Source organism: Vollenhovia emeryi, unplaced genomic scaffold (assembly GCF_000949405.1).
Source record: "Vollenhovia emeryi isolate VEMERY1.0 unplaced genomic scaffold, V.emery_V1.0 DF939149.1, whole genome shotgun sequence".
In the NCBI taxonomy this organism is placed as follows: domain Eukaryota; kingdom Metazoa; phylum Arthropoda; class Insecta; order Hymenoptera; family Formicidae; genus Vollenhovia; species Vollenhovia emeryi.
The window spans coordinates 1438435-1462390 of record NW_011967217.1 but is presented as its reverse complement, the minus strand read 5'-3'; the positions used below and the strand labels follow the sequence as shown (position 1 = coordinate 1462390).

Sequence of the window (23956 nt, the reverse complement as noted above, 5' to 3'; positions counted from 1 at the left end):
ACCCTGTGTATTATTCGTGAGATCTCGGGTAAAAGCTAGGCGAGACTAAAGGTACGGATAGCGCGCCATAATCTTATCCTGTATCCTTTCGCAACGTGATTTTCTACGCGCGTACGCGTGTACCAGCGCACGAGGGGAACAAAGGAACTCGGTCTTCTGTGCGATCGGAGCGAATTACGATTGACGCAACGCAATTCGTCTGAATCGCAGGGACGAACGGCGAGCCTGTGAACGCGCGTCCCTCACCGCGTGGGAGAGACGTTGAGGTGGATGACGGTTCGTCATCAACCCGTCTATCCGTTTTCGCGTGCTTCCACTTTCAGAAGAAGCCATCGCGTCCGGCTAACATCGCCGACCGGGCGCAGTAAATTACCGCGGGAACAACGCGCGCGAGCCCTCTCCGTGAATTTCCCTTATCACAACGCACGTGACCGAGTTTGCCCGTAACATCGGTATATCTCGAAAATCCGGTCTTCTAAGAAAGAAGGAGGGGGGGGAGAGAGAGAGAGAGAGAGAGTCGCTACTGAAATTCGCAGCACTCGCGATACTCCTCGTCTGAAAACTTGGCATCAGATAGAAAGTATCGCAGCTTCTCCGCCGACAGTCGGGTATTTAACGTCGATACCTCCACCGCTATTAGTCGGGTGTCGATATCGTTATTATTTGTAATAAAATCGGCCGTTCCTCAATAACGAGCAATAAAATGTTTATTTGTGCCGTCAGCGCATTGTGTCACTCGGCGACATTGAGAGGCTCAAATGGGCACTCTGTCAACGTGATAAAAATAATAGCTTTCATTTTCGGTCCATCAGTCGTGCGGCGCTACGAAAGCGCTTTTGAGAAACGCCCCGGTGCGTTAATAACGAATGTCGCGGCGAATGGAAATTTTCGGCGCGCGGTAACCGCAGGTAATTTCGACGCAGCAAATATTTTCAGAGTCGAAAGCGACACGTTAAGGAAAATACCGAGGGAGAAACCTAATATCTTCCCAGCCTCTTCGCGAGAACCGTGCTGCGGGTTCATTTGATCGCTCGTGTTTAATATAAAAATGTGTATACACGCATTCCCACAAACAATCGATCGATCGTAACGTTTCCGATATTTGATACCGCGCGTAAATTCACTTAGCCTCCCGGCTATTTCGTTCCATTTTTTTTCGCCAAACATTTTCGCGTTGTATCAATGACGCTTTTTTTCTTCCTTTTTTTTCCTACCGCGGTATCGGTAATTTAATATCCCGCGATTTGATCCTCGCTACCGCGATTTATGTAGATATTTTCAGCGTGTAACCGCACCGCGTGCGGTCGATCACCGATCGTGTCGCCGGATGAATTTATTAGTGTCGTTTATTAGGAGAAATTACGCGGTCGCGTTACGGTGAATGAATTAAAGCGCTTCCCCCCGCCCGCGGGCGAAAGTGTAATATCAACGCGCGAAATTATCTTATCTGGGTCAACCGGGCGATGGATAATTATCAGCCGCGACACTCACGGCGAGCCGCGCGTACTTTTCCGCGCGAATTTCTCCCCGCGAGCGAGACCGCGTTCCGTGATTTATTCAGGATAATGAGCCGCGGCGCGAGCGCGCGATTTAAATCGCGAGATTGATGTTGCGGATCGAGCACGTGTCATTTCCCGTAAATGTTTTTAACGATTTTCCCCAACGCCACTTGGCGGCGTTTACTCGACCGGCGTAAATAACGGATATAACAGCTCGCAATAACGCCGCTCGAGCGGCGCGGCATAATTTACGATAAAAGTTACGATCGCCGGTATCACCATGAATATCGATTTTGTAATGCGAAATGAGCCGGGCCGCGGATGAATAGAATCCTCGGCGCGGCGTAGAGCGCGCGGGTAAATGGAAGAGATCTGCTTATTAAGAATTTTTCCTGAATACTTTTTCGCCGCCTTTCAATTCAGCGTGTCTGACGATGAATATTAAAAAACTCCGCGAGAGATTGCCGGCGAGATCGCCAGGGGATCTCTGCCGGGGAAAGATTGACTCCGTCTGAATCCGTCACACAATCTATCGGCTGGGAAGATCCCTAATAATAAAATAATTTAGACGGATGAAGAAAACAGGATTTCCCCGTGGAATAAATAAAAAGCGCAATATCTCGATATCTCTATAATCCGCGAGGTAAAGCGGCTTTGTCTTGTTGTCATTCTTTGTTACGCTTAAGAACTTTAATCCCGGCTGCAAATATATTTTATCGCCCGCGATTTTAAGTCGCCGCTTGGCATCGCGTCTACATTTATCGCGCGAGACGGCGCCGCTGAGAAGAATCCGCGCTATTGTTACGCTCCGCGCGCGGAAGGAAATTGCGATGAGCGCGCGAGCAGCGCGCGCTTGATTTAATTGCATGCGTTAGCCGCCCCCGATATTTTTGCCGCTCCGCAATTACGGCGGCCGCGGCGCGGCGGCGAGGAAAAATTACCGGCAAGCACGGGGAAACGGCGCGCGGCGGCCGCGGCGGAAACGAGGCGGAGAGGGCGAGACGCGGAGCGAATAATGACTCCACGGCGCGCTTTTCCGCGATATCTGCAGTACCGCGCGGCGCCCCACGCGTGCTGTTACTTTCTAAGTTATTGCCGGCGATTTGTTTGCCTCCCGCGCTCGCCCGCGGGAGAATCCCGCGCGGATTAATCGGTCGAAGTGTCGCGGATCAGCGATTAATTATAGACGTTAAACCGGAGAGATATAGCGGGTCGTTTGAAAATTTGGGTCGTACCCCGGGAGCAAGCCGATTTGCGAGAAAGCGCATTTGGCACGATCGATTCGAGCTTATTTGAAATATATAGAGCCGCGCCGACGAGAGAATTCGCCTGGTGAAGAATACGAGTCGATTTATTTGGTTTGCAGGCCTGCGACTGCCTGGGAGTCAGCAAGGAGTGCGATTACTTCGGGCTCAAGTACCAGAACGCGAAGGGCGAGGAGCTCTGGCTGAACCTGAGAAACCCCATAGAGCGGCAGACCGGCGGCGGCGTGGCGCCTCTAAGATTCGCTCTGAGGGTTAAGTTTTGGGTGCCGCCTCACCTGTTGCTGCAGGAGGCCACCAGGTAAGGAAAATTAATCCGCGACTCGCGCCATTACATCGCCCGAATATACAGTAGCTGCCACGTTCGATGCACTGCGCGTGCAAGTTTTGTGTATGTTACAATATACGTTTTCAATCATTGGAGCACTATTGCGACGGCGTGTTCCTGAGACCAAATCAAGTAAAAAAAGTCCTGCACTAGTTTTCCCTCCGACGAACAGTTATCGAGATATCATGAGCTAAATATCTAAAAAAGTATTAGGCAAATCAAAAAATGTTTCAGACAAAAGTTGTTCATATTACTTAGTAGAATAAGATAGTATAGTAAACAATGGGGGGTTCCGTTTAAAAGAACAGAGATGACCTTAAAATCTCCGAAGCGCCTCCATCTTTTGAAAAAGTATTACTAACATCTTACGGCTCCCTTGATATAGTACAACTTTCGCAATTGTACTTTTTGCATACCTTTAAAAATAGCGGAGATATCCGAGGTGGACCAAGTTATTGCCTCGCCCTGTGTACGAAGCGTTGGAAATATTTATCTGAGCGTCATTAAAAATTGCCCCTCGGCTGAACGCCTCGACCGAAACCGCCCTTACCCTCCGTACATCTTTGTGTATGATTGTTTAACGACGTGATAATTTAGTAAAGCTTCTATTTCACGTTCACGGCCGTCCGTCTACGGACGAGGGTTCGAAAGGGATCTCCATGTAATCTCGTAAACTCCCAAGGGGCTCGCAATCTCCCTTGGCAGCCGGGAGATTGAGATGGACCGATAGTTTACACGCACGACAGACAAGCGATCCCACGCGATTGATTGGTCCGTCGCCGTTGTGATTTCGAGCGGCAGCTTATTTTCGGGGATTACCGCGCGACATTCTCTATAGTTAAATTAGACGTCGATGATACCTAACGGGATCATGATAATCTCGCAATAAGGCACCTCCGGAACGCCCTTAATCCACGGCAGAGCTCTTGATCCAAGTGTCCCACCGTTGTTCTTTTCCTGCAATAAATTTCCAGTATCGGTAACTGGAAGTAGTTAGACCGATCCCTCTTTGCTACCGTCGCCGCTTTAATTACGAGACATTTGCATCGTCTTCGAGCCCTCCCCATACCGAACGGCCCCTCGCGCCCTTTATCGATTCTCGAACGTTTAATGCGGGGAAGCTGGTTAAAATTCAGCCGAAGCTACGTAGTGTCTGTTGCGCGGGCCGCGGGCTCCGTCAAATGCGCTACGAATTCAAACGCGATATTGCGCTCCACGTGCACTTCGTGGTAATATATGTATAATAAACCCGACGAGGGACAAAGCCGGCCCGGTTGTGTTTTAAAATCAGCATCCGGCGCCGTAAACTGCGTAATGAGAAACCTCCGGGAGATACGTCGCGGCTGTTCCTGCCGAATTCGTTTTGTTTGAAGTTCTGATTGGCTCGTTACCGCGGCGCGACGCCGCGTATTCAAAGCGGGACCCGCCGCGAGCTCCCCGCGGCAGATGCGAATCGCTTGCGCCCGTAATCCGACCCGCGGACGCACTCGTGCAACCGCAACGGCGAGAGGGAGGCCTTGGTCCGAATTGAAAATCGTCGCTGCCCTAAAAAAGACCTCCTCGGAGAGCGAGAACCGAAGAAAGAGGGATGTTAAAAAGACAGAGGGAGAGAGAAATGTGGCAAGAGACAGAAACAGATAGGGAAAGACGGGGGGGGGGGAGAGGAGGAACGGAGTGCTCGTGCAATCAGTCGGATTCCTTGGGCGCGATCCGCGCGATCCATCGATCCTCGAGCAAGCACGTACGAAATTGCATGCTGGCATCGCCGTGGGAGTACTGATTGCATCCGGCGATATCGCGTTGTCGGATATGTGTTTTCGGGCGCGAGCGCGGGAGCGACGGTTCTCCGCGAGCCGAGAGACGCACGGTAAATAATGTTATGCGCGGCGCCGATGTGATTTATTTTGCATTATTCGCGGCATTTGTACCGCCGGCGTCCCGATACGTGACATTCCGCAATGTCCGTGCCGCAATACAATCGCCGCGAGATTGGATCGCGCCGGTGGAGTGCAGGGAATATTTGGGGAGCTCTCGCGCGTAGCTTTCTCTCGTGGATTTTCGCCGAACCGACGGGGTCCGGCGATGGGAGATTTCGTCTGGGGGATTTAATGAAAAAGAAGCTCGCGAGCAAGGTAGACTTTAATTGCGATTCTCGCGAACGGGATAGCTCGTTTGTGCCGCGGGGTGGTAGATACTTTCGAAAAATCAATCGGTAACTTATCACTTGGAACAGTGAATAGTGACTGATTTACAGTTATAAGTTTACCACCGCGATTTACAGTGGTATCCAGAGCGATAAATAGGGGTGTATCTTCGGGGAGGTAGGGCTCTAAGACGCGCCACTCATTAATTTTTCGGCGCGAAAAATAACGGGCCAGGACTTAGACCAGAATTCGAACCTGGGACCTTCCGCTTGCCGGGCGAATGCTTTTCCAACTGAGCTATCCAGGCCCGCACTCGAAATCTTTCTCGCTTACCTACTTCAGTTCACTGAATAAAGTAGGAATAATATTCTAGCATTCTAGCTCTATCTCGGAAACAGTGGGGAACGGGCTTAGAACATATAGACATGGAAGAGGAATAGGGACTTGAAATGTGTCCGGAGGAAGCGAGAAAGAAAATCGTAGCTCTCTCTCGTGAGTTACTGCTCGAAAGTGCGCATGCGCGCCAACTCACACACACACACCGATGCTTGTGTGCGCATGCGCACTTTCGAGCAGTAACTCACGAGAGAGAGGCACTACGATTTTCTTTCTCACTTCCTCCGGACATATTTTTCTCTCGAGAACAATAGGCATTCCTCTTCCATGTCTATATGTTCTAAGGGAACGGGACATATATTTATAGGAACATTTTTGCTTAAAATTACCGATACTATCACCTCCCAGAATATTGTCCTTTCCTCCTGGAACACCCTGTATACTACTCTAGACTGCCACCATGGTGAAAGTACACAAGGTGAACCATTTCCGTAGATGCGCAGTTGCCTAAAAGTAGTGGGGGCGATCCGACCAATAAGAGCCGTGCTTTTTTGCGGATACCTTTTTAAGGTTAGGTTGGGTTATGATCTGTTTGATCGTTTGAACTGCCGCCACGCGAAAAAGCACGACGCTTGTTGGTTGGAAGGAGCTACCTCCTCTCTTCATGCGCAATGGTTCACCTTGTGTACTTCCACCATGACTGCTACCTTCGAGCGGAAAAGTGAGGCAAGAGTTCCGCCACGTCTTGTTAGGTAAATAAAGTAGTACGTGGTGGTATCTCACTCGACGGTTTGGTAAACCATCGTATGGATGCAGAGTGGCCACACCCGCGGAAACACTTCTAGTAAATGAACAAAGTCCCTACCGTTATCCTGCCTGAACGACAGGTTTGTCCTCGGAGTGGGCGAATTTTAGAGAGTACGAATTTCGCATCGGTATGTTCCATTTGCGATTGGGTCTCGGCAAGGAGCCACGCGCTCCCGACAATTTCTCAGAGCTACCCGCGGTTCTCAGGGCGAAAAAATTGCCGACAGTTGCCGGCGACGAGTACGCTGGTGTCGAAAGTTTCCGGCGTACCGACGCGCAATTAAACGTAGCCCGATTGTAATTAGCAGCGGCCCGCAAATTTCAACGGGTCGAAATGTAATTTCAATTTAATCGCGGTCGCTCGAATTACCCCGCGCGAGGCTAAATGCGCGAAGAGTAATGCGTTCGGCATGCGAATTAATTCGTCACCGATATCGCGACGTTGTAATTACGCCGGCTGGCGCGACGAATTCTCCCGCTGTCCAGCAATATGTAATCCGTTAGATTTACAGCGAATCCTTCTTGCAATTCGAGTGCAATATGAAAAAGATATTACGGTTGCGTCCAGAATTGTGAAATATTTTCGCGTCGAGTAATGTTTCAAGCTCTAATTAAGGAACAGAAATTGGGAGATGCAGAACACTCAGAAAATTTAGAATCCATTTCGAATCGATATCGAATGTATCCAAACTTCGACGTTATAAATTAATGAATTTTATTTCCGCTGGTGTTCCGCTAATAATTAAGGCATTCAATTATCAAAAGCGAAACAACTAACGGACAAAATACAAGAGCGGAATTTTTGTTTAATTCAGAAATTACGCTCTTACGCAAATACGCGCGGGTGAGATTTTACGCATAGCCTAGCCCGATTACGCCTCGCTGAAAAAGCTGATTTCACACGGTTCTCTCGGAGCCTCTGAATCCGCGGCGCTTCGACGTCCCTTTCCGATGTGCGTCTTTTGACGTCGCTGTATGGTCGACCACATTAAATCCGACCTCTACCGAGAGATTCACTTCTCGCGAATTGACATCGCGCTTTTCAGATGCGATTAGCGCGCGAATTTTTTCGGTATCGCAATCAATACGACGGTTACTCAGGACGGAGATTATTTCGTCGCAATGCCGGATACGTTGTCCCAGCGATGCGAGATTTTTAGCCGGGGCGGTGAGTCGCAAATTAATCTCGTAAAGGCGTTTTCCAGCACTTAAGCGAATTAATCTCTAACAAAATTACGACATTACCACATCGCGCTTATTTTCCAGGCCAGCCGGAATATCTCGGAGGGTCGTGTGTATATTCGGTGGTAAAATCCGTGGGGTACGACGCGAGGTAAAAGGATTTGCCTCGAGGCTGCCGCATAAGATACCACAAAATTAATCCCGACGTGGGTCAGATTTAATTGCGTTACACGGTGCCGTTCGTGACGGGTCTTGCCTTGAAAGGGACGACGGGAGGATGCCGTTAAGGTTTTGCGGGACCGACACGCCGATGTTAGAGGTGCTTGATGTGCAGATGACATTAACGGCCGGCCAAGCGGCGTTTACTTTTACGTCGTGAATATGTTCTATTATATAGGAAATTAATAATCGACACGACTGGCAAGTTCTGGGGACGAGGAAATAAATAAATAAAATTCGTTGGCTCAAATGTGATAAACACAAATTTGAAGGAATAAAGGACTAAGAGCCGTGACAGGGTGTTAGTGTCTAAATATTTTATTCTAAATTTATTGCGAAAAAATATCACCTCAGCCAGGGTTTGAACCTGGACCTCCCTCTCGCTATAGGCGAGTCTCTCAACTAATTTGACCACCGAAGCATATGAAAATATTTATCGCAATAAACAGTGTAATGTTGATGAGGTGATATTTTTTAGCAATAAATTGAGAATAAAATATTTAGACACTGACACTCTGTCACGGCTTTAACTACCTTAAAGATCGCGCATCGACAGTTCTTAAGGCCGACAACCCGGATCGGCGCGCGGTTTAGAGTCGAAAACTAAACGTAAAAATATCATTAGACTGCAAAAAACTGCTTTAATTAGAATTTGCCAGTTAATTTCTGTTATCTCCGCGTCACGCTATTATTGTATTATCGACGAGAAGCTGGTGATTGAGGCGTTTTATCATTTACAACTCGCCGAAATTAGCTGCTCGCAATTTGTTTTCGCGCGTGATCGATATCTCGGCGTAATTTCACGTTAAGCTCGTCGGCGATATTTTCATTGACCACCGCCTTCCCGTGGAAATGCGCAGGAAATTCGTGAAAATACAACAACGAGAACGATTTTTTTTGCTCGAAATGCAGCGTACTTCATCATCATATTTTATCATGGGACATAAATCACGGGGTATCACGTTAATTATTTGGCGCCATCGACCTCGCCTGTGATTTATCGATCTGCATTTTTTTTTATCCGTTCGCAAAAACACAATTCTCCGAATTCTCGCAAATTCGGACCTCTGTCCGACGCGGAGGCTTCATACCGGCGCTCGCGTTTGATTTATCGGCGATCTACATTTCGTTTGCAACGACGTCACGACTTTCCCGTCACACTCCGCCCGTAAATTTCGGAAAGATATACGGGCGCGAAGTGACACGCCTCGCCATTATCGCATCGCCGCGTGATCGATGATTAAAAATACAGCGCGTTCGAAATTGCCATATCCATATTTTATGACTGACGGTTGCCGCGAAAATTAACGGACTGCGCAATTAATTTCACGATAATGATTCGCTGCGAAATTTCAATGAACGCCCCCCCCCCCCCGCTGGTCGCGGCGTATCCGTCGAGTTTACGCCACCGGTAGATTGAGGAGCGAAACTCCATCGCTCCGTTCTTATTAATTCGCATTGCACTTCTGTATTAGCGAAATGTCGTCAGCGAGATCGTCTATCATATGTCGCAATGGTGAGAGAGAACGAGAGAGGGGGAGATGGGGAGAGAGAGAGCCCACTTCTTCCAACTGCGAAGTCGCGACGTTGATAAAGACGAAGTGTTTCCGTATCCAAGGCGGTCGGAACTTACAGCTAATCTGCAGAATTACAACTGCAACTTTTTATAAGAATATCATAACGCGCCAGTCGTTTGTCATTTCGTTCGCTTCGCGAAGATCCCGAAGATTTGCGTTTGAGGGAGGAAAAAAAACGCTCGAGGATTCGTCGCTCTGGCCGTTGAGGCTGCGTTTCTAACAAATTCGAGTATTCAAGATAACGGAGCGATTTATGCGTTTGCCGTAAATATAGCGGATATACGGGATTTCCGCGAATTATCATTCGCTCTCGTAATGTATTCGTAAATTATTACGCGAATACCAATTGAGAAATTAGCCGCTGTAAAGAATAACAATTGAATAACAATTGCAATCGCTATTAACGTTTCTATGATACGCAAATGTAACTGTTCGATATGCATAGCCATTGGCGAGCATGTTTATATAATATAAATTTACATGAATCTTCGCTCGCATATCTATGAGGGGACTGTGTTGTAATTTTATCCACTATTTTTATATAGACTTTTATATCTCAATATTTATCTGCGAGTCACGTATGGACTTTTTGAACTTTTGCACTTCGTTCTTCAGTTTTATCCATCCCATTCTAACACTAGGACATGAGCAGTCTCAATTTTTACAATCAGCGAGATCGCAAGGCTCAGTCTGATGTTCGACGTTGGCACCTTTTGCTCCTAGAACTGTCAACTCGTGAAAACATTTCTGTAATATACAAATTATGTAGCTTCTGTGTACGAACAGACAGTGCTCCATTATTCGGACTAAATCAGGGAACAGCATGGTGTCACTGAAACTAAGTTTAGAAGCCTAACAAAAAATCTATTCACTCGAATAGGTTATAGGTTAGGTAACCTATAACTTATTCCGAGTGAATAGACTTCTTGTTAAGCTTCTAAACTTAATTTCAATGATACCATGCTGTTCTTTCACTTGATCTGAATAGTGGCACACTGTCGGTCTGTACACAAGAGCCACGTAATTTGTATATTACACAAATGTTTTCACGAATTGACAGTTCTAGGAGCAAGAGGTGCCGAAAGTGCAGAATCGCTCCAGCATCCCTTTCTAAAATAGCGCGGGATCTACGATCGCACGTTTTGGCGTGGTATAAAAAAAAAGTTCGCGTCCCCAAGGGTGGAACAAACATTTCCGTAGCGGTAATAAACGGAATAAAATAAAAAAATATATGTCGCGCTTCTGCTCGTGCGGATACGGAAAAAAAGCTGATGGGCAGAAAACGCGCGGGCAGGAAACAGCCGTTTTTTATCGCCTGTATATATCGGCCGGGGAAAAAAATATATCGTCCCGCGTCTAAAATTGCGTCCACCGCCGCCGAGGGCCGCGCGGCGTGGAAAAAGGCCAGTGCAGCGCGGCATGTGCTACGCCCTACGTGTTATAAATTATAAGTTTTATCTCTCGCCCGGATACGCGGCTTAGCTCTGATGAAAAGAAAAATGTCGCCGGCGTGCGAGCGTCGGAAACGAGGAAGAAACCGCTACAAAGGAAGAAATTGGAGTTCGTCGCACTCGCGAGCTTTTTGCGCCTCTCGCCGCACCGCAAACGCGACGCTGGGTTGAGCGGCGCTAACGGTTCGCGAGAATTCGAGGGGAGATCGGGGCGGGAAATCGCGTATAAAAATTCTCGACGGGAAACATCGGGGATTGCACATTTGGCGTGTGTACCTCCGGCCGTTATTATTTCATATCACAGTTGTTTTCCGCGCGCAGACCCGGTAGAGTTTGAATAAGCGGATGTGAATTCAGAGATAGAGCATTCATTAATATTAATATTTGTACGATAGCATTGATACGAGCGTATATATTCAATGATATTCCGCCCGCTAATCCGGGTTTGACAAGGGCGAAATAGTCGACCGGACGATACTGTATCTAACAGCGGTATTCATAGCCGGCTATTATTTGATGAATAAGCGCAGTTACGAATCTACGAATCTCCAACAGTCTATGCTAATTTCTCACAAGAAGGCCCCATTGTAGTTTCGCGAAACACAGATCCATGAATAACGATCCGCTATTAATTACACTAGCAATCGAGGGGACGAGGGGACGATCGCTTCCGGGCGATCGCTGTAAATGGCGTTTCTCGAAGATGCGGAATAACTGCACCTATATTTGCGCCGCTGTTAATCTCCCCCGGTGACCATTGAAGCGTTGGAAACGCAAGTTGTAAAGGGCAGCAAAACCCGTGGATCTTGTTCGAGACGGCGCGCCGAGTGTTTTACAGCAGCGTGGAAGTTCGGGCTTTTTCATTCTCCCCTTTTGTCAGTGGCTCCGACCTCGATCCTCTTCGCCGAGCTTTCCGACGGCGAGTTTTGCCTCGCCGTCGGTTTTCGATTCTCGAAAAAGTAAGGGCGGGCCGAGCGCCAGGAGACGCCAACACGCGAGCCGAAGCCCGTACGTTCGTCGATAAAATAAAAATACACTCGCTGGGCACAAAGGACGCGCGTTCAGGTAAAAGCGGCGCCGAGAGGACGGCCTGGTAAAACTTTCGGCCGGGAAAACCGAACAGATAATCGCGCGACGGGAAGGTGGAGAAAGAGGAGAGGATGCGAATGTATGTACGTGTCGCACGCTTAACGGGACAGAATAGAACGGCGACGTAACAAAGAGCGGAGCCGCGGCAGCCGGAATATACAAGTGGGAGCTGGAGAGAACGAGTCGCTTTAAGAATATAAATCAGGATTCATTACAACGCGGGGTATTGTCGTAAAATATTGAATATATCCGCCGGTAATTCTCTCGATATCCAACGACCGCGGAATATCTCGTCGTCGAGCAGCCGCGTCGAGATCCACCGAGACACGTCGCTTCTTCGATCCTCTCGCGAGATTTCGCCGCGGATATTCGCACACGTCGGCGAACGCCGTGAGGGAGAGAATTTAATCTGAATAAAACAACGGCTTCTCCACAATGGTAGAGTATTAAATGTAAATTTTTCTATATCAAGGGCATTTTATTAACCATCGCGAGAATAAGATCTCTTAATACTGACGCGCGAGAAAGTTTCTTGGTACTCTGTATTCCTTGTCTCTTCCTTTTATGGCCGTATCACACCAGCGGTTCGCGTTGGCGTTGCCGTTGCTGCGTCTCGACCAATCGGAGAACAGCACACTGGCAGAAAAAAATGTCTGCAGTTACCACAATCTCAGTATAATTTATAGTCATTTCAGGAGCCAACCACATTTTTAGTAATAATTACTATAAAAATGATATTCCCGACTATAATTATTTTTCTATGCAACTATAGTTTCAAATACTACATATTTTTCTACCAGTGCAGCTGGCGATGGCGGCTTGCGGCTTCAGAATAGCCGGGCATCTATCGGCATCCAGTAGCAACAGCCAACGCCAACGCGAACCGCTAGTGTGATACGGCCATTAATTCAGCATTTTAAAATCGACGGACTCTCCGCCTAGCGCTGTATCATTTTCTCGGGCGGTTTTTTTTTTTGGTCGCAGTTGAAGACTTTACGAGAGCGTCGAACGATGACTCTCGCAACTTGGACAGTTATGCATGTATAATTCGCGCTAAGTTTCTCGCCAGTCGCGAATTTTTCTTGTACATTCTAATGCGCAACGTCTCAAACTCCTTGGCTCTTAACTTTGGCGATTACGCGCGCTTCTCCTTGCCGCATCGGCTTGCCTCCGGGTTGCTCGAAAGGCTCTGCAACATAAATCTTAAGTCGCACGTTAATGCGTTTACGTTGCGACGCACCGCGTGGATACGTTTTCAAGTACCATCCCGCACGGAAGAGATTTGTCCCCGGCTGTGTGCGAGAGGTGACGGAGTTCGCAAGAGACGGCGGGTTCATTAGCGCGGGACGACATAATTCAGGGAGTTAGTCGTTTGTAAATCAACCTTACCGGGGTGGCGGGTTAAAGACTCGAGCATGTGTCGCCGCGCGTACCGCGAGAAATTAAATGAAATATTACTCTGTCACGTGGTAATTCTTTAAATAAATTTCAGTTAAATTCGCTGAACGCCGGTGCGTGCATGGTCCGCGTTAATTAGCGGCGTTTTATGCTCAAATTTATTACGCCGCATTTGCCGGGACGTCGTCCCGCGTGAATTTCCATAAATTTCAACGGCGTAAAATGATTGTAAAATAAAATCGCGGAAGTAAATTGCCGCGGCATTCGTTATCGCGGCTGTCGTCGGCGCAAATGGAAAATCCTCTCCGCGCGTGTCATCGAGACGAATCTGACTATCGTCCCGTTCAAAGCGGATACCTTGCGGAGACGCGTTCGCGTCGATTTCGTTGATACGTCGAAGTTGAGGCAAATAACAACCACGTCCCGCTTCTGAAGCCCCGTTTTCCCCGAGTTTCTCTTCCCCCCCCCCCTCTCTCTCTCTCCTATTTCGACAATCGCTTTTGTGTAACTTTCGGGAGAGGTCCGGGACGAAGCAGCGATCGATTTCGAACGCGCGGGGTTACGCGGCGCGGAGTTCATATCGCGCTATGGCATATCGTTGGAGAACGGAGAACGGGCTTTTCGGGGAACGAGTTACCGCGCTTTTCGCCGTCGAGTGGCGGAAGATACTCAAGGATACTCTCCTCGCGCGCATCTCCTCCTCACGACGATTCTCCCCCGCGATATCGAGCTTCCTTATCGCATCGCGAGGCGACGCGATTCGGAAGAAAACCTCGCGCGAGAATACGCCACCTCTCGCGGCATGCACGCTGGCACAATTTTGCGCACGCGGGAAGAACCGCGCGCGTATTCAACGCGGAACGACCGCGCCCTGTAAAAATGCATCCCCTCGTAGCATTCGTATCGCCGTCTTCGGGTCCGCGTTCCCGACGACGCGAAGTTATGTCCTTTTAATTTGCGGCGTGATAACTTTTGTCTCCCTCCGGACACCTTCCTCGCGACGTTTTGCACGACGCGCTTAATCCGCTCGCGCAGTGGAACTTCGCCGGCGATTTAGGTCGGACGAAAAAGAAAAACGTACTTAAGTCCACTCGTACACGCGCGCCCCTCGTCGGCGGGGCGTGCGCGCGCGCGTCTGTGCGCGTTGAAGATATATAAACCAACAATTTTCGGGCCGCGCGAACGCTCACCCGCACAACCACCTATGACAATTCCGGCAAATCTCTACGTCACGTGCCGCAAGGCGGATTTAAGTGCATAATTCATTGTTACTGTAACGTCGCGCATCCAAGTGAATGCGGTGCACTCTTGCGCACGGAGAAATTTCGCATGATGCAATTGGAACGACGTAAAGAGGGGAATTTGTAAATTCGCTCCGTCCGTTCTACCTTGTTAATGTCTAACTTTTCAACGCGCGTATTTAATACCCTCTCGATATATGCGGGTGTTTAATGGCATTTCGAACCTATTTCGCATTTCATAAATCTTCTTATGATACGCTGAGAAAAATTTTCGTCGGATAAACCAATTAAATAGTATTTCCGACGGTTCATTTTTCCGACTGCGTTTTCCGATTAAATTATGGATACATCCGACGAAATTTGATTGAAAAACCGATCACATTTTTCATCGAATGTACAATTTCATCGGATACATCGGTTTGTTATTATGCAATTGGATTATCCGATTATATTTAATCGGATATTTTTCTCAGTGAATGAATTAGAATTCTATTTTCACGTTTTGCTAATTTTTTTATGTTAAACAAAATGCAAATTGAAACGAGTTTCCTTTAACATTAACTGAAGAATAAAATGTTATCGCGCGTGTAGCAATTACTGCATTTTTATTAGGAGCGTGTATTTTTGTTTTACCGCGTTATGTTTCTGCGGAAGTTGTGCCGCATTACATCTTCCGGAAGCGCAAAGGAAACCGCCGATTTCTCGTGAGAATATCAAATCGCGCGATTGCGCGTTTTATCCGCCGGTGCGTTCATTCGCAACGCCGTGCTTATTATCGCGCATTTCGCGTCGCGAGACAAGGAAATTCGTCGGAAAATTACGAAGCGGTCGCGGCGCGGGATATAAGTAATTCATTGTTAATGTAGCGGTGGCAACGTGCTCGGACCGTGCCAAGAGGAGCGAGAGAGAGGCTTATTCGCTTGGCGTCCGGTGGGTCTCGAGTTGTTCTCCGAGTTGGGAAATGAGGCAGGGGTGAAATACTAGTTCCGGTAATGGTTTGTAAACTTATAGCCTGATGAATCGAATCCACGCGTTAGGAATCTCTTCGCGTCGTCGTAGATTCCCTGGAAATTTAACCCTGACTTTAGCCGACCCGGGAAAAATGGGCTAAAAGCTGCAAATGAAAATTATAAAGGAGAAAATAAAATGTACGATAAAAAATTCTCCATTGCTTCAACATAATTATAGGGGAAAAAAGTTCGTGATCGAACGAGGCCTACGTTTTAACGATACATGGATCATGTGCTGTTCCGATAAAATGTTTCCGCACGTTTCGACATAACCGGCCCAAAGTTACGAAGCGATACATAGAACACATAAAATCCAACATTTTTCTACATGAAATAGATTTACCCCGGAACAATATATTTTTTTCACTTGAAGCAAAAATGTTCTGGGGAATAACATATTACATTTTATTTCGGGCGTCGCTTCTCGATATCGTTATTATACAAAAATATCTCGCAACACGCTACATCGCAGGTATCATAGGAATGTGACATTTTGACGGAACAAAGCGAGTAAAACCAATCCTGAGTAATATTTTTATTCGTTGCTCATTTGTTGCTGAAAAGTTGACAGAGAAATAAATTTGTGCTCATATTTTGTTTATCTGTTCTTCAGACATTTGTAGGCACTCTTGTAAGTTTGTTACCTGAAGAGGAGCAGTATTACTGGCCGGCATGATCAAAATCTTGTACACCAATGCCCACTAATGCCCAGTGGATATTACTTTATCTTATTATCTTATTTTATCTTTATAATGCCCTAGCAAGGCCTAATGTCCAAACTAATGCCAAGAAATACCTAGTAATGCCCAGTAATGCCGCAAATCTGTGCACCACAATGCCCTCAGCGGTTTCCCCCTCGGCCGAAACGTTGTGTTTTATTATAATAAAGAACTGCCAGTAAGGTCGTTTCCGTACTTATTAAAAATAAATTAGTCGCTCTGGAAAGTTTCTCAAAAAGAAATATATTCCGATAAAGGAAGACCATATCAGCGGGACATTCCGTGTACGTAAACGAAAAAGGAATAACGATGGCATAAGAGTTTATTGTTGCTAATTTGCTGCTCTCGAAAGGTATTCAGAATTGGCTCGGCTCATTTTGTTCCGCTAACTTACAAGTCGCAGTGTTGTACGCCGCTAATATCGCGATCCTCGGTCGAGAGCACCGTCGGTACAGCAACGCTCTCTTTCATATCGTAGATCTTTTTTTACACGCTCCGTCTACCGTATGTTTAACCATCGCGAATGCATCGGCGGGCACGGCGATCGATGGCATCCGAGACACGCTCGTGATTTACTGCCGTTCGCGTTTTACCGGTGGCTGAATGCTCCTTCGCGCTTCCGCCTCCGGCTTCTTCCGAAACTTTCCGCGGCGGAGGAATATCAATTTTGCGGCGGCATTGTTAGCGAGACGCGCGCCGCGCCGTTTACGATCCCGGAAAATCGACGGGAATCGCGCGGAAGTGAGCCTCGTAAAAGGCTAATCTGATTTACAGCGGAATCTCAATCTGAGAGGGGCACGTAAAAGCCCCTTTTGGACTTTTATACGCGCGCCGTGGAAGAGCCAACTTTTGATATTAGGGACATGTCCCTCGACATGATTGCGCACGCGAGTGGGAGAGAGAGAGAGAGAGAGAGAGAACTTCGAAATCCCTAAAACGCTTTTAAATACCGCGAACCTAATTGCGACCGATCTCGAGGACGGCAATCGCGGTCGTCGTCAAGTTAAGCGCTTGGAGTTGCCCCGGAGTTTCCTCTTGCAAAACTTTTTTTCCACCGAGATCCCGCTATAACGATACATCCGGAGCGATCCTTCTTTTCTTCTCGGCTCTACTTGCGGCATGTCTCTGAAAAGGGCAAGGATAAGCCGCACGTGAAAAGCGAGGATGAAAGTAAGAGAGGACGATCGGCTTACATTGGAAGGCGAATTGCCCGATCGCAGCGAGACTCGCCTTTGAAAGGGATTAACTTCGAGGGAGGCTTATGGGACATAATTAGTTCCGGGACTAATTAGTTGCACGTTGGTATACAGTAATAGTGTCGTCAGTGTTGGCGCGATTGGGAATGTTTCGCAATTGCGATTTGTATTGGTGCTAATAAACATGGAAATTACGAAAATCGTGACAACGTGGCATTTTGAAGAATTTTACGAGTTTTTTTTTGAAATTTTACCGTACATTTTACTGGTAATTACAGTAAGTGCACATGTTACTGGTAGAAAGTGTGGTAAAATGTCAAAAAAAACTTCAAAGTGCCCACGCTGTCCCACGATCCAAATTATTGTCCCCTCGACGCGGTTATTGTCCGCCAGACCGACCGAAAGCAACGAGGGTGGCCGTCGAATCTGGAGTTAATTCGGAGTGACCGCGAGCCCGTCCGGCGCGGACGGGGAAGGAAATTTTGAAAATTATCGGCGTGGAAAATCTCCGGTTTCGCGTATCAACGCGATGACAAGATGCCGGCCGGACGCGGCGCCGGTCTCCACGGTGGCACTCGGGGGAGTAGTCGCGGCTCGGCGGTGGACGGCTAAAAGAGAGGAAAATGGAAACGGAGCGGCGGGCGGCGGCATCGCTATACCGGAAAATAGGGCGTTCGCTTCCGAGATTTCGTTTAGCGCGAGCCGCCTGTCTGGCACTTCTGGTGTTGTAATCTGACGTTATTACAGCCTCCCGCGAAGAAGCACGCCACTCTTATTCTTTTCTTCTACCCCCCTCTCACCCCCTCCCCCTCTCACCCCATCCCCTCTCTCCTTTTCCCTCCCTCCCCCCTCTCTCCCTCTGCCTAAACTGCGTTACATCACGAAGGAGTGGGTCTTGAGAAATGTGGCTGCACCGAAGTTTTTCCCGGACGCGCCGTGGAGATTAAGGGGATTCCCTTTAATTGCTCGTGAAAGCATCCCGAATGTAATGGCCGCGCGGTCGTGTAATTCCATGGTAATGTAAGCGTAGACGGGCGAAACGAGAAGCCCCTGCGCGGGATGAGCGACGGTAGAATGAATCGTCGCGTGCAACCTCTATGCCGCTGTAGTAAACGTTTCCCTTTTTTTTTATCCGCGTCGCGGATAAATATAGCGGCGTTTGTGTTACGTTTACCTATTTGCGCGAAAACACGCGCGTTTTCCGATACGATATTGTAATGCAATCACGCTGTAATGCTACGATGCTGTAACGGTAAACCTTATTGTTCGAGGCTCGCTGCGAGAGCAAACTGTCGCAATACGATAGCGTTACGTCGCGTGCGCGACAAAACGCGAGCGTCAATTAGGGCTGACTTGTTTTTTTTTTTTTTACGTGGGCAAATACGAACGCTACCAAAAGTTCACAAGTTGAAGGTTTGATATTCCAATGTGTGTGCACTTCAATCTAATAACCCTCGGAATGAATTAGGTGTCTCTAACGTTCCATTTAGAAGCGCGGCCCGTCGAGTTTTTTTGAAATATCTTTTTTTGAATTATTCAAATAGTTTTGCTAGCGAATATGAAGGCTTAGTTGATAAACCCGAAATAGACAGGTTAAATATTGGAGGTGCTGTAAAAGTTTTACGCGCGTCATGTTGTGATAAAATGAAGGGGGGAAAAAAGGGGAAGGGAGGCGTATAAATCGAAACTAAAACCTGTTGAGCGTGGGATAAGTTACGGTGCACGTCACTTTCTTTGTAGGCGCTATTGATTTTACCGAAATAGCAAGCTAGATGACGCGCTTGTGTAATTATCTCGGGCGTAAAATTGCGAATCGTGTTCCGCAAAATATTAAAATAATCGCGGCTGAACGGTATGATAATTTATATTGCATATTAAATTATTCAATTACATTATGTAGTACGTTATCAAACATATTAAGAACATTAATATTATTTAATAATATTAAGGTTAATATTTAGTAATATTAAGGTTAATATTTAATAACATTGGTATTATTGTTACACTGTTTCTACAATAAATGTATCCCATTTGTTTGCCTCGCGAAACACATGCCATATTTTTCGGTCTTTGCATAAATTACCGTGCATTTTTAATAAAATGCTTCAGCCCGACGGTTAATGTGCGATCGAATATCAGGGAAGCCTCTTGCTACTTTAAATCACGGAATTTTTCGCATTTCAATTCTCTGAAAGACAATCGGTGGATTGTCACCGAGAGCAGTGAATAGTCATTGATTTACAGTTATAAGTGCACCATTGCGATTTTCAGTAGTATACTTATAACTGCAAATCAGTGACTATTCACTGCTCTCAGTGACTAATCCACTGATTGACTTTCAGAGGATTGAAATGCGAAAAATTCCATGATTTAAAGTAACAAGATACCCTGATATTCGATCGCACATTAACCGCTGGGCTGAAACATTTTATTAAAAATACACGGTAATTTATGCGCAGACCCAAGAATATGGCATGTGTTTCGCGAGGCAAACAAATGGGACGAATTTATTGTAGAAGCAGTGCAACGATAATATCAATATTATTAAACATCACTGATTTACAGGTATAAGTTTACCATTGAAATTTTAGGTAGTGCACTTGAAACTGCAAATCAGTGACTGTTCACTGTTTTCAGTGATAATCCGCCGATTGACTTTTAAAGAGAACGTTTCCTACAAGGAGCGGCGAGCGAAGTTCAGAGGTCCGTGAAGGCTCGTGCGGCAAAATAATCTGGAATAACTTGGTTATCGGGCGAATGGTTTCTCTGCTTAATTTTAACCGAATGAATCGATACGCGTGGGGCTTGGTGTTACTCCTGCGGAATTAAGCGAGGATAATAACGGTCCCCGAGCGTTTCCGTACAATTTCGGAGAGGTTTGCAAAATTACACATTCAAATCTTGCCTGAGAGCGTAAGATTGCGGCGGGAAGACCATTCGCCGTTCGATCGGTGCCACTTACACGTGGTTTTGTCTTCTACACACAACGGTTAATATATGACAAACGTGCATGAATCGTCCGTTTCTGCACAGACTGTTATCGTGCGAAAATCGAAAATAATTGGGAGAGAAGAAATTTACCCACGTAGGAAATTAATACTCGACGCAACTGGCAAATTCTAATTAAAGAAATTTATCGCGAAAAATATTACCTCAGCCAGGGTTCGAGCCTCCCTACACTCTGGGCGGGCAAGAAAAATTTAATTTGACGATTTGATCTCATCCCGTCGTATAACGTGTTTCGCATCAATCTTTCTTTCTGCCTTCTTTCTTGGGCGCTCTGCTATTTATCTCACTGTGTAGTCTCTGATCGAATGTGCGAAATACCCGAATCCGGTGGCGTTGAATGAACTCGAAACCGCATTGCCCGCCGTAGTACGAAGTCGTACATCGCACGAGCGTGTTAATGCGGTTGCCGGGGCTTTTTGCCGGTCAGACCGCGGTGCGGAGGGTCGAAATTGCGTGTAAGCCCTTAACACGCAGACGCTCGTTACGGGGAAACTCGCGTCGGACGGATAGGCAGATAAATGGATTCGACGGCGGGGAAGAACAGGTGGATACACGAAAAGCACTTGAACTTCTTCGCGGGTAAAAGCCGAACGGGTTTCGCGATGTTCGTGAACGCTGCAGTTTCCAAGCTTAATTTCGCCGGATAGTTTCGGGCGGTCAGAATTCGACGACGACGTCTGCCGTTAGCCGAGGGACTTTGCGAGTGAACGTCAGTAAAGTGCTCGTAGACGGTCCTCTTTGCCTCCTCCTTCCGCCAAGCATCCATTCCGCTGTTCGAAATTTCAGCGCGATGTTAGCGGCAAACAGAATCCGAATGCTCGCCATCGGGCTAACTCGTCTTCAGTCAAGTGCGCCGGAAGTAATTCGTCAGGTAAATCCGACCGGATTTCCGGAGGGGATCCCCTTTCGACCCGGCACTACTGTTTCTCGCTACAAAAGAGTTACCCTTTTCGTTCGCGGTGGATTTCGATACCGGAAATCGTCCGCTCCGAGACGACCGCGTATCACCCATTGCGAAAGAGTACACGAATAACGCGGGAATAATAAAATAATTTCACGTGAGAAAAACGTTACATCTTAGCAATTCGCGGAAGAAGAAACAGCTCGGATCGAGAAATTCATAGCTAAGTTGCACTGTAAAAAAAGTATGTAAAATTACATACGTAATAGGTGTAGCGATTACACTATCAATAACGGCAACATACAGGGTGAACCGTAAAGGCTGTCCCAAGCTTTTACCTTAAGAGCTGGATTACTGACTGTAATTCTGGTTAAGTAACGCTTTAGGAGAAAAATAATTTGTTGGCACAGTATATTTTGTGCTGCCCATATAATAACTGACAATATTTACCCAGCGTTGCATAAAGTATGCTATGTCAACAAATTGTCTTTCTCCTATGGCGTTAGTTAACCAGAATTACAGTCAGTAATCCAGCTCTTATGGTAAAAGGTTGAGACAGCCTTTACGGTTCAACCTGTATAAATTTATGCACTTTAATAAAATTTTTGTTACTCTTTGTTGTGTAAATACTTGTTTGCATACGATAAAAAATTACAAAAATTGTAAAATTCACACAATTAAAAGCAAGCAGTATGATAATAACAAGGTAATAATTTTATCTACGAGGTGTAAATTTACTGACGTAAATATACACCTTTGATAGGTGGTCCCAGTATTACCCACTGTAATAATTGTAATTTTACATAACTATAATTTTTTTACAGTGTGACGATATTTTGGAGATTCTTACATCCCTATGGTAATTTCTCTTTCGAAGGTTAATCGACTTTATCATCATTAAAGAATTTGTTGTTAAAGTACGCGCTATTAGCGAGACAAGCCGTGTACAGCGGAAAAACCTGCAGAGTGGTTTCCCGTGGGGAGAAGCACTGCAAGCGGAGGATGTTTATTAGCGCGCTCAGATTGCATCTCGCGGTAGTCTCCTGTTTATTTGTCTCAATTAATTTTTTGCAGTACTTTATTATCCCATAGTGGATGGATATTACCTCCCAGATTTACGCAAAATGCATAAAAACGGAGTTCTCTGCGCGCGCGCGCGTGTAACGTAATAGATTCATTTAAAATACGCGAGTGTGCTGACTTTAACGTTTTTATGAGCAGGGTATTTGCGACTTCAAATTGCACGGTAAATGCATTTCTCTAAATAAATACGTGGCAAAAAAAAATCGCTACCACCGAAAATAACAAAATTGTCTGACGTGAAATTGCTTGATAACATTGTTTTCTGACAGCGCAGGTGCGTCGTGTTTTTTGTTATACTTATTTTACGTAATATGTACTTTCGCGGAAAGATTGACTTTTTCTTTACGTAAATGCATGCATCGAAGATTCATATTTTAAAGCAAACCGGCATGGATATAACGATGCACAATAAATCCATTGTGTAAAAGTTACTTTGCAAACTTGCCAGCTTTTTGAGCGAGACAATTACCATCCTAAGATCTTAAGAGGCCGAGTTGCCTTAATTTTCCAAGATTTTATTTCCGCCAAGAAACTTACGAGATCATCGGCAGAACGTACACACGGTACGGACAAATGACACGTGTGAACATTTTCGAATTCACCACGCGAGTTTGTAGAAATGTAATTACCCTCGTGTTATGCGCCGTACGAATTATATCTCGCCCCACGGTTGCTGCGCGAACGCAAATAGAATTGCGATCGACGAAAAGGCGGCCCCCCTGGGCTTTCCCCGGTTCTCAAGTTTCCATCATCCGCCCTTGCAGTAACTCGGATCACGAACTTTATCAGGTCGAAGATTTGTTTTATTCAGTGTCACGTAACCCGCCGTTTTCCCGCCGTATTCCCACGCGGATTCCATAATCTGATTGGCAAGTTCCATTTCGCGAGCATATATAAAATAAATCCGAGGGGCCCCGCGCGCCGTCCGTGGAAAATACGAGATATTAAAGCCCATCTGCCCGAATCAATATGCACTTTTGGGTTCAGTGGGCTTCGCATTTATTGTTCGTTATTCCGCCGTGATCGCTGAATCGTATCCCGAGCAGAAATTTTAGTAGGGTCCTGGTAGGGGCCTAATAAGGATGCCTTAAATGCCTGATCAGGCACTCATCAGGCAGCCCCGATAGGGCCCTGACCGCAAATGCAACGTCGAGAATTAAAATTACCTGATCAGGTTTTCCTTATCAAGACCTCATATGACTTGTCTCTTGTTACGCCATACAATTTCTAAAAGGGGGGGGGGGGTAGTAGGGCATCAGTACTATCAGTAGGCTTCCTATTTAAAAAATACTTTTGATGACTATATAATTTAACACAATTTAAAAATTAGTTGAAAATTAAATTTCTTGAAATTTCTGCTCGGTAAGTCTTAAGGGGATGCTGGAGTGATTCTGCACTTTCGCACCTTTTGCACTTAAAACTGTCTGTTTCGTGGAAAGATTTGTGTAATACACAAATTAAATGGCACGCGTACAGATGATCGAAAGCAGCTTGCTATTCTGGCT

The 23956-nt window shown here is 46.5% G+C and overlaps 1 protein-coding gene across 1 annotated transcript in view; it reads left to right on the top strand.

Moving 5' to 3' along the window:
- LOC105565769 (E3 ubiquitin-protein ligase MYLIP) overlaps nucleotides 1-23956 on the top strand; it is a 207958-nt gene that overhangs the window by 169346 nt on the left and 14656 nt on the right. The window contains exon 2 of the mRNA XM_012019229.1: nucleotides 2866-3062. Within this exon, the coding sequence (XP_011874619.1) occupies nucleotides 2866-3062 (197 nt within the window). The remainder of the gene's footprint in view (nucleotides 1-2865; nucleotides 3063-23956) is intronic.